This window comes from Lactuca virosa, chromosome 6 (genome assembly GCF_052849685.1).
Source record: "Lactuca virosa cultivar CGN04683 chromosome 6, Lactuca_virosa_CGN04683_v6, whole genome shotgun sequence".
NCBI classification, from domain to species: Eukaryota; Viridiplantae; Streptophyta; class Magnoliopsida; order Asterales; family Asteraceae; genus Lactuca; species Lactuca virosa.
Genome location: NC_136431.1, coordinates 8,565,664 through 8,577,420, shown reverse-complemented (window position 1 = coordinate 8,577,420; position 11,757 = coordinate 8,565,664). Strand labels below are relative to the sequence as shown.

Sequence of the window (11,757 nt, the reverse complement as noted above, 5' to 3'; positions counted from 1 at the left end):
CGTACGGGATCTGCTGCTCTCACAATTTTAAAACACGTTGTGACAAGGAAGGTATCCACACCCCTTATAAGGAATGTTTAGTTCTCCTTCCAAGACGATGTGGGATCAGGTGCAACTCACCTTCACCCCCCCCCCCATTATAGGATTCGACGTCCCCGTCGAACACATCGGCCTGTGCCCCATCTCTGATACCATATGAACATGTTGGGTTTTTATCATTATGTTTTTGTGAACTTTAAATTTTGATGTGTTTGTTTTGACATGAAAGTAACATTGGTGATGTTTTTTAAAATAATCATAATAAGGCTTCCGCAACGTATTCTGTTAAATAAATGTTTTAAAAATAAAAAAAAAATTAGGTGAAAAATCACAGTGTTACAAGTTGGTATCAGAGCTGGGGCACAGGCCAATGTGTTCGACGGGGACGTCGAACCCTATAATGGGGGGGGGGGGGGGTTGAAGGTGGGCTTAATGGGTTAAGTGGTCAAAAAATCTTTAAAACCCTAAGGTGGAAATTGCAAGAAATTATCGAATCTGCCCCTGTATTGGAAAAAATATAGAAAAATTACCAGGAGTCGTAATAATGATCCGTAAATTCTCAAAGATTGAATTTTGAGTCTAGTTTGTCCATGAATTTTTCTAGGACCTGTTGTTGCCTCCAACTTAGGTAAAAATTGCCATTTTCACCAGCTAGTCAGAATATAGCTGCATTGATAGACAGTTTTATAAAAATCATATAAAATTGTAGAAAAAATGTTTGCACCTTTAAAAGTACTTTCTGAAAAGAGAAAACTATGAACTTCTGGGAATATGAAATAAAAATAAAAATTATACAGGTACCAAGGGTACTAAAACAGCTCTAAACAGGTGGTACTTGTGGGTCAAAAACTGAGAACTTTGATGGATAGTTGGTTTATGTGTTTGGCTTATGGATTTGTCATCTTTGACAGTATAGAACTCCAATAACCTTTTTTGTATTGTAATAGGGGCAAGGGTGATACTTCAACTTTTACAATACTTGAAGTGTGAGTTGGTTACATCTTTGTCAAAGGTGAGTTAACTCCGTGGTTTTTAAAAATACATTGTTAGGAGTATCCCATATCTTAGATGGAATGGGATGGAACTAGTAATCTAGGATGTATGTGCCCTTTTGATGATTGAGTGTTATGCCATTATTGTTGAAATGTTTTATGTGTAACGGTATCTAGGATGTTGCATGCTAGATTCCTCTTGTTTGATGTGAGATGTGAGCTAAGGTCATGCTAGATTGAGTGTTGTGCATGAATATTATGTGTTGTGAGTATACCATCACTTATTTGAAAATATTTGTTTAAAATGTTTTAGGACAAGCATCCTAGTGTTGTAAAATCATTATAGAAGTGTTGTGAATGAAAGTGGTGTGTGATGGAAATGTAATAACTACATAAAATTACATGTTTGCATGAAAATAACCCTTAAAGAGGTAATATGTTAATAAAAGAAAATTCATAATATTTACATGATTACTTGAGACGGTAAAAGTGTAACTCCTTTTTTAATTTATAATTATTAAATTAAAAAGGGAAATACACTAGCAGGCGAAAGGTAGTAACCTAGTCATAGGTATATACCATATCCAGATAATATGATGGCCTTGTGGGTTGAAAGATACCTATAGTATAAGAGCTTAAGCCAACTTTGATGCCGAATGGTTTTCTAGACAACCACTTGGGACATGGTCCTGGTGCACCTTGGTATACCGGGACTGGAGTGATGTTGGTCAAGCGGTAGGACCGGCACAAACATCACGTGGGAAATGGGATGTGTAACATGATGAAATTGACATCGCTCGTACCAATCCTTAACGACAACGCATGTATACGTATGTGCAAAGTCGGAGTAGCGAACAAAGCGCACCATGAGCAATGATTACGGGTGAGAGTCGTGCCTCACTTAGTGCATTGGGTCGTGTCGGTCACGTTAGTAGCGAACGGGGTTCTTGCCTTGGGGGTTTGCGGTGAATAAATAGATCCTAACTAGGAGGTATTACTTTAATAATTACAACGATGATGAGCGGTGAGTAATTATGAATGTAAAACGGAGAAACAAAGTATTATATATTAATATTTAAGCGGTGAATCGATAAAATAAAATTAGTTACAACGGCGTTGAGGAGATTAACTAATAAAATAAGAACTAAAAGAAGAACTAAAATAAATTGAGCTAAACCTGTGTTTGTGATGTGGTGTGATGTTATATGTCTTGCTTGTGAGTCTATGACTGTGCGTGGATGTTTTGTGTGAATCCATCTATGGTATGTGTGTTCTCTTAACATTGTACTATATTGACTCACTTAGCTTATGCTAACACTTGTTATTTGCTTGTTGGTTTTTGTGCATTGGAACATGTAGCTTGACATGATGCCTTGGTGAAGATGGGAACCATTGGGTAGTGTTATTTAGTATCTTTAGTTATGATACCATTTGAACATGTTGGGTTTTCATCATTATGTTTTTATGAACTTTAAATTTTGATGGGTTTGTTTTGACATGAAAGTAACATTGGTGATGTTTTTGAAATAATGATAATTAGTCTTCCGCAACATATTCTGTTAAATAAATGTTTTTAAAAAAAAATTGGGTGAAAAATCACAGTGTTACATTTAGGTCCTTGCATGCTAGATCTATGTATTTTGTGGTTTTGTAGCCTTTTTGGTCCTATAATCTTGGTTTTCTAGGAGTTTTAAGAACTCTAGAACTTATTTGTGATACTTAGATCCTTCTGGACCTTTCATGATGGATAAAAAGGGCACACATGTGCTCATCTTCAGCCATGCACTTGGTATTGGCACTTTTGGAGAGTTTTTAGACTTAGGTTCCGATTTGTGATTAATTAAGGCTTAGTGATGAATAAAGTTGGAAACTTAATTCATTAGGACCATTAGGAGATCCAGATATAAGAATATGGTCTTCTAATCTAATGGATTAAGTCATTGAAAGGAAGGTTGTTAAGCCAGATTTGCGACGCGACCAGGTTTATGGCTCCCAACACGAATTTTAAAGAATTGCGTCTATCTTGTCGCTTAGTGGTCATATCACGACCAGGAGTTGGTCATCAATCGATGACCGTTGACTTTAACCTTTGATTTTTTGACATGTTTGCCATTTTGGTCAAACTTGTTGGGATTTGAGCTATAAGATTGAGTATAGACCTTCGTTTGGTTCTAGGTAGTTCGTGATAGTTGTGTATCTTTCTGAGATTGTGAGACTGCTGATGTTAGATCAATGAGTCTTCTCACTATATTACTTATGTCATGATTGGATTCTCTGTGTGTTGGATGCATATGTAATACTATGACATGTTAGTATATGCTTAGCTAGACTAGTAGGGTCTTGATTGATTTGTGGTTTGAGGCATGTTGCATGTTTGCTTGTGGATTGGTATGCTATGTGTCTTGTTGGGCTGATGACAAGATCGGGGTAGGGCGTGAGTTAAATAGTGCTCAATGGGTTGATGAAAATATTAGCACATGTTGTAAGTCAAAGAGTACTCGATTGGGCTTATAGCGAGATCGGAACCGGCCGTGAGATAAAGAGGCCTACTACTTGCATGTATAGTTGTTACTGTGATGTTTGTGATATTTTGAAGAACTTAATAAGCTTTGTACTTACAGCTGTGGATTAAATATTTTTTCGATTGTACTTTTGGCGGTGGAAAGACTCCATGTTAATCGTGACGCATGCGCATCTCCTATTTATTATGTTATTTGACTTCCACATTTTCTGATACATTTTATTGGGTTATCATTAACCTTTTGGTATTTGAGATTTTTATGAAACATGGTTTTGTAATGTTTAATTTACATTCGAAAAATGAAAATTTTAATTTATATACGTTTGATTTACTCGCGCCGGATGAGGTGGAACTTCTTAATAGAGTACAACAGATGATACATAGTTATGTTATATCTTCTAGATGTATACATATAGTATTCAAAATACTTGACTTTATCATACAAAAAAGTTTAGCGGCGCAACTTATTACCCATTTGTCTTCTCACTCATTGTATTGTGACCACTAAGTAGTACTTGAATTAACTTGAAATTTGAGACGTTACATACCAAGAGTATTCCGCTTCGACTCCTCGCAATCTTAGTTCTTGCGTCAATCTTGCGGCTCTTCCCTGCAATTGTCTTCTTCGTGATTTGCTCCTTTCCAGCGCTAGTAATTTTCCACTTAAAAAAAACAACAATAACATAAATGATTATAATAAACTGTTATATCTTATTAATGTCATTATCATTCTTCAAGCAAAATACTAGACCTCACCAGCTAATGCTCCGCTGCACGTGCAATGTATAAATGCTCTTGCGATAATCTTTCCATTAGAATGGAAAGAGTTGATGTAATTTTATATAAAACAAAGAGAAAATCGCATGACTAATTTTGTAATTGAATAAAAGAAAGTTATTGATACGAAGATGAAAAGGATGAGGAGTGAATTAATAAAGGCCGGTAAAATAAAAATCGATAATACTAATTGTTACATTGTGTTTTACATATAGAAAAATTAAATATGATCCTACCTTTTGTTCCCACTTTTCTTCCTATCTATTTAAGATGATGATAAATGTACAAATTCAAAATCTCAATCAAATTTAAATTAAATTTAATGACACATCTTTTGTTCCTACCTATTTAAAATGATGACAAGTGTATAAATTCAAAATCTCAATCAAATTTAAATTAAATTTAATGACACTTGTCACCGTCTAAAATAGATAGGAAGATATTAGGAACAAAAAATAGGATGCTATTTAATTTCTCTTACCGATAAAAAGAACATTAATTATTAAAATATAAGTATATATAATTGTCATGTTGTTATATGAAAGTTTGAAACTGAAGACCCCTAAAGAGGAAATCTTCCCAAACATTCTTTTTGGTCTGCGTCTGTGGGTGTGGGGATTGTTTAAGTGATCCCATGCCATCACATTCTTAAACCTCACTCATCTCTCTCTCTCTCTCTCTCTCTCTCTCTCTCTCTCTCTCTCTCTCTCTCTCTCTCCTGCAACATAAATATCTGAAAGAAAGAAAGAAAGTGGTCAGAAAACATAAAAATCTAGTTGTGTATCTATATAAATTGGTGCTGTACATCACCATCAGTAGCTGGTGGTGGGTGGTGGTTGGCGTTGAGGTGTAGTATATCACCGCCGCATTATCATCATCTTCTTTCCTTTTTTCACGGGAAGCTTTTCCGACAATCCAGCTAACTCTTCCTCCATACCCAATGAACCCCACTTTTATACCACTAGTATAAACTAAGTGAGAAACCCTTGTATTCATTCTTTCAGTTTGTGTTTGTTTTGTTAGGGTTTGAGTTCTTTGGGATCTGATGTCATTTTTGAGAGACAAAAAGACAAGTTTCTTTCACTTCAATTCCCGAGGAAATTAAAACCCTTTTTGGTCCAATAAACATTCCTTCTGTTCATTGTTTCTTTTTTCGTTTTTTGTCTCCTTTTGTTTGTTTATTAACTGAAGCTGAGGACACTTGTTCTGAAAATCCTCTCTCTTCAGCCTCTCGAAGAAGAAGAGCAAGATCGACCTAAGTGAAGTACTTCATCATTTCCAAGGTTTTCTTTTTTATTAATTCTTTTATGTTCTTCATCTCCAATCTTTTCTTCTATGTGTGTACCTGTTTTAATCGGGTTTTCTTCATGAGTTTCCCAATATATTTGAGATATTCAATTAGGACCTATACTAAAAATTTCTATTTTATTTTAATTTTTTGTTGGATTGATCACGAATTGGAAGTTCATGCGATTATGTCTCTTATTTATCATGAAAGCCCATCTTGATAATTAAGTTCATTTCTTTTTTGTTTCCCTCTAATTTCTAATTAAGGTATGGAACTGGTCTTCTTGCTGGATATCTATAAGGGAGAAAAAAAATGTCCCTTTTAATTATATTTAATAACAATTTCACTACTATATTTGCATAGAATTGAAGCATATTACCGGGTTCACAAAGTAAAGTGCTCGTATATTTTGGTTGTGCATTATTATTTAGTTTTCACTTTTGTTTAGTGGTGAAAACTTGAGTGGCATCCCCATGAAAAAGCACACTTGAGTAGTTTTATCTTTATTATCAAGTAATAAAAGGTTTCTTCTTCATTAGAATGCATGGCATCTACATTCAGTTTCATTTTCACATGAGATTCATATGTTCTACCATACACATGTTTTTTTTTCTTGAACTATACAAAAGCTAGCTATTATACATTGATGCATGTCTTTAAACTTGAACTTATAATCTAAGAGTTCGTAGAGATTCATGTGGTTGATCAGGCAAATTAATAATTGGTACTCTCTCTCTCTCTCTCTCTCTCTCTCTCTCATGCAAATTTACACATGAGATTAAGCTCATCTTTTCAACATAATCGATATCTTGAAGGGACATGAAGAGTAAGATTCTTGTTAATTAGATAATTGGTTCTTCGATCCCTCCTCAAGGTTGCTTTAAAGCTCCAAGTGTGAAGAGGACCAGAAAGACTTGTGAAAACTTAATGAACTTTCTACATTGATAAAATGAAACTTATCTTCTCTCCTTGTCAAAAAGATTATTTTCATTAAGAAAGTTCCCTTTTCTCAACGGATGATCAAGAAATGAACTTATTTGTACTAGTGTAAATCTACTCTTATGTCTATACCTTCGTCCCAAACCAGACTTAAACCCTCAACCATTTGGCTATGGACACATTTTCACAACAATTGATATGACCAGAGACACCTTGGCCACTATTTTCTATTTAAATCTAATGTGTTTCCCTTTACCCCTTTCATATATATCTTCCTTGCTTTACATTTTTTTATTCTTGTGTGTAGTTTATTTCATGATTAACTTTTAACAGGGTTAGACATGTATGTACCATACTTGTAATTTCTGTTGTTTTGTCCTCTCTAGCTAGAGTGGAAGTTTTATTAATGCATTTCCTGTTAAAAGAACTGAAATGAATCATATATGTAAATCTGTAGTTTTCATAGTTCATGTTGCTTCAGTGTCATTTGAGTTTGTGCTCTATTCAGTTTGCATACCTACATACGGAAATACCATATTACATACATGTATGTGTGTAGATAGAAATTTCTTTGGATGTCTTTTACACTAGTTTATATGATCATATTAATAGAAATTGTATGCAGGATATATAAGATATATTTTATGTGTATGCACCTCAACCACTAAATATTAATGATGCATCATCTCAAATGCAGGTGATCGATCGAGCACATAAGTTGCAGAATATGAATAACTTTTCACACGTTCCTCCCGGTTTTAGATTCCACCCAACTGATGAAGAACTTGTAGATTATTACCTCAGAAAAAAGATTGCATCAAAAAGAATTGATCTTGATGTTATTAAAGACATTGATCTCTATAGAATTGAGCCATGGGACCTTCAAGGTGCATCAGTTCATCATGCACCAAGTTAGCTAGAGGTTCCTGAAAAACTTGCATTCCAAGAAAATCTGTTGATACATTTATGAGTTGTCAAATACAACTTCACTGTGTGTTACTTATTCCATGGATGCAAAATTTTCTGAGCCGTAATTTGACACTTATTTTAAGTATGTTGTTATAGTCCTTTTAACATTTTTTTTTATCATTATGAACAGATTTATGCAAGCTAGGAACTGAGGAGCAAAACGAATGGTATTTCTTTAGCCACAAGGATAAAAAGTACCCAACAGGAACTCGCACAAATAGAGCTACAAAAGCCGGGTTTTGGAAAGCCACTGGAAGGGACAAGGCCATATACTCTAAGAATAATCTAGTTGGCATGAGAAAGACCTTGGTGTTTTACAAAGGTCGAGCCCCAAATGGACAGAAATCTGATTGGATCATGCACGAGTATAGACTTGAAACAAATGAAAATGGAACAACTCAGGCAAGATATTATACATCCATTATTAACCTTGCTATCATATATTTTTTGTTTAGATTTATCAAAAAGCTACATGTTAGTTTTATTCTCCACAAATTTTCTTGAACCCGAAAAACAAAGTAGATCCAATATTGGCGTTTTGATTATGTAATGTTGATGTATTTTTGGTCAGGTAGGAGTGTGTGTGCATATGCTCACATGCTTTAATTTGGTTCTTAGCAGGTTGATATTAATTCTTGGGACCCACCTTCAAAATAAAGAAATTATCTGATCATGTTGTATATTGTGATGAAGTGACATTTTTGTTTTATTTGCGACAGGAAGAAGGGTGGGTTGTATGTAGGGTATTCAAGAAACGAATAACAACTGTACGTAGGATGGATGAACATGATTCATTAGGCTGGTTTGATGATCAAGTCTCATTCATGCCAAATTTTGAATCGCCAAGAAGGATTACCCACCCTTACACTTCAAATACTTCATACCATCATCACCAGTTTCCTGCAAAATCTGAACTTGATCAATTGCATTACAACTTGCCTCAAGATCACTCTTTTCTCCAGCTTCCTCAATTAGAATCTCCAAAAATTCAACAGCCTGTTTCTACCACTTTTCATCCATCAACTCAACAGTTAAACATCAACTTGCTTTATGGTAACAATATTGGTGAACAAGATCTTCAATTAACTGACTGGCGAGTACTTGATAAGTTTGTTGCTTCTCAGCTTAGTAATGATCAAGATCCTTCAAATCCTCCTCCATCATCTCTTCAAATGACTGAACATATGAACATGCTTTTAAGTGATTCAAAGAGTGACGAAATGGCTTCCGAATGTGCTTCCATATCCACCTCCACTTGCCAGGCTGATCTCTGGAAATAATTAATTTAGAAACATAAATGAGTTTCTAATTACATCAACAAGAAAAAGAAAGAAAAAGACTAGAATGCATGTATGAATATCAAAGTTTGGAAAATATATTATGGTGACTAGAATGCATGAATTAATGCAAGTATATATATATATATATATATATATATATATATATATATATATATATATATATATATATATATATATATATATATATATATATATATATATATATATATATATATATATATATATATATGTTATTGATGACCGGTTGGGTCAGTCAAGGTCATCAATAAAAATAGTTTTAATGTGGGTCGTGAACGGTTCTAAGAAACTTATCGGACTAAGCTTTGTTAACTAGCTAAGTATATATGTATGTAATTCATATAACATATTTCTAATGTATGTATGTGTGTACGTATTATGAATGTTCTTATTTGTTAAGACTAATTAACAAGGGAATGAAAGTGTTTAATCTATATGTTAATTTGTGTCCTTAATTATTGCAGCTAAAAAGTTGCTTGTCAAGCCTAATGTTGATTTGGTTCATATTAATAGTATACTTCTTCATGTTAATTTGTTTGCTTCACAAAGATCTTTTTCCGAGTTGTAAAACATTATTTTTACTATGGTTCTTTAACATCCTTTGCTCCTTGATGATCATTTAGTGTTAAAATGACGTAGACAACCGGAAAAAGAAGACAATACATGAACCAGAAACAATCTTACTTAGTTTAAGCATGAAAGAATGAAGAATGTGATCACTTTTATATAAACAGTAAGAACTAAGAACTTCCTCAGGGTCATAAATGCACAAATCCGCAGTTGGATGAAATCCCACACTTGAGTATGTGTCAAGAGATGTTAGCAAGCCCTTGACGCTTTCTAAATTGTCCCGAGCTTAGTGGAATGATGTTTAAGCAGCACCTCCACCACCACCACCATTTTGTTTCTCCGGTTCACAACTGATTACAAGAATGTAAAAATGATTGTGAGTTCTGACAATATAACTTATGGAGTCTGTTACATGGATGAGTATATAGAGAGAATATTGAAGTGCGAAGTACAAAAGATTTCATGATAATTGGAGAAGGTATAGTTTGGTGAAACATGAAAAGAATATTGGAATGATGCTGATAAAAAAATCATGTTAGCCTTACAACTCGAATTAACAGCTCATGCATGGATCGGACCTCTTATTGCATGATGTTGATAAAAAAAATCTCAATATTCTATCCTCAAAGGTTATCTATTAGCAGTTCCTGTATTTATAATACGCAAACAAAGGGTCGCCATTAATGGAAAGTCATGACTCATGAGAGAGATAGAGAGAGATAGATGAAAATATACCGCTTTCAAATGTGATCATTCGTATATGGAGAAATATAATGATATAGTTTCTTCTATAAATGCTGGTCTTATTGAAGCCGAACCCACATAAGTAAGAAAACTAGATGGCAAACAACATAATATCTTTTTGGCGTGAACAAACACACTTGTGTGAAAACGAAAGAAAAAGGTATGAACAAACATGCTTGTGTGAAAACGAAAGAAAAGGTAGGAAAGATATAGTATGCGGATATATATTAATTTCCGTACATACATAATTGGTCACTGAACATAGCTTGTTATTTTAATAGCTCAAATGAGCAAAAAGATTGTCATGAACCAAAAATGGAGCCTTTCACTAGCAAGTTGCAAGCTGTCCGGCATGGAAGCATGCAATTTGAACCAAAACTAGACATATTCTAAAGAAAGAAGTGAAAGTATTGAGACAAAATATAACAGGAAATGCTTAGACAGATGAATGACTCACCAGTCACCATCCAAATAAAGTTGGCTTCAATTCATCCCAGGATGAAACGATAAATTGACTGAAAGAATCTAGGAGTAAAAGTAGAATTTTACACTGAATCCGACGGAATTGTTGAAATTGGATCTTCGGTGTTGAGGAAAGAAAGACAAGAATTGAGTTGAATTGAAGAAGAATGTTTTGTAGTTTTTTGCAAAAATTTCCTTTTACGCGATGCCAACTTCACAGAGGACATCATCATGAGGCGTGCACTTCTTGAAGTACTCATATATGCATTTGTACAAACATAACAAAATACACACAAACCCACACAGGCCTAAATCATTAACCAGAATTACTGAATTACTGAAGGGGTGGGCTAAATGGACACCCTATTTTACCATTTAGACATCCTATTTAATTTTTAAAGTATTTTTATTGGTTAAAATTACATTGTTTTTTTAAAAAGCTGATTATAAATAGTTATCTATTGATTGACTTTTGATAAAATGGTCTACAAGGTGTCTAAAGGTGTCTAAAAGGTGTCTTAATAGTAGCACCCTTACTGAATTATCACTTCTCGTTTACCAAAGGACTCCTTTCATTGACATTAGAGAGCTTTTTAATTTATCTATAAAAAAACTCAAAATATAAAGGCCATTAAAAAAAAAGGTAAGCTTTTTCATTTTTTTCATTAGTTAATTATTCATTTTAATTAGTTAAAAATCTAAGGTCCCATACAAAAAATTTAACACCTCTTGCTTACGACTTACTGTATTAATTAAGAGTTCATAGAAGTTTCTTGAGAGCTTTTTCAAAAGTTTCTTTTTATTTTTATTTTTATTTTTGTTGTGATGCTCTAAAAAGCATACTAAAAAACTTATAATTAAAAAAAAGCTCTGACAATAGTTTTCTTAATTTATAAAAGTTTTTCGAAAAAATTCTTGAAAAAACTCCTATTGTAAATGCTTGCTTACATTTAAATTTAGACTGGTTTTATTTTCAAATACTTTTTCCCCAAGGCATGGTTTGGGTTAGGTATTATTTATTGGTTTATATATATATATATATATATATATATATATATATATATATATATATATAGTTGGGTTATTGTGAAAACTAAAAAAAAACATAAAAACTTACGAACTAGACATCAATAGTTG

General features: G+C 33.5%; 1 protein-coding gene and 1 long non-coding RNA gene across 2 annotated transcripts; one reads left to right on the top strand and one right to left on the bottom strand.

Annotated features, from left to right (window-relative positions):
- The first annotated feature begins 4,935 nt into the window (after positions 1 to 4,935).
- On the top strand, positions 4,936 to 8,918 carry NAC007 (NAC family transcription factor). The gene is made up of 4 exons (XM_079054370.1): positions 4,936 to 5,612; positions 7,254 to 7,443; positions 7,656 to 7,927; positions 8,245 to 8,918. Exons 2-4 carry the CDS (start codon positions 7,284 to 7,286, stop codon positions 8,803 to 8,805), a joined length of 993 nt encoding a protein of 330 aa, XP_078910496.1. The 5' UTR covers positions 4,936 to 5,612; positions 7,254 to 7,283; the 3' UTR covers positions 8,806 to 8,918.
- Positions 8,753 to 10,766, bottom strand: LOC145118677 (uncharacterized). Its single transcript, XR_013713406.1, has 3 exons — positions 10,616 to 10,766; positions 9,529 to 9,764; positions 8,753 to 8,795 (listed from the first exon to the last, which is right to left on the bottom strand). It is a non-coding gene; the product is annotated as an uncharacterized LOC145118677 (long non-coding RNA).
- Between the last annotated feature and the right edge of the window lie 991 nt (positions 10,767 to 11,757).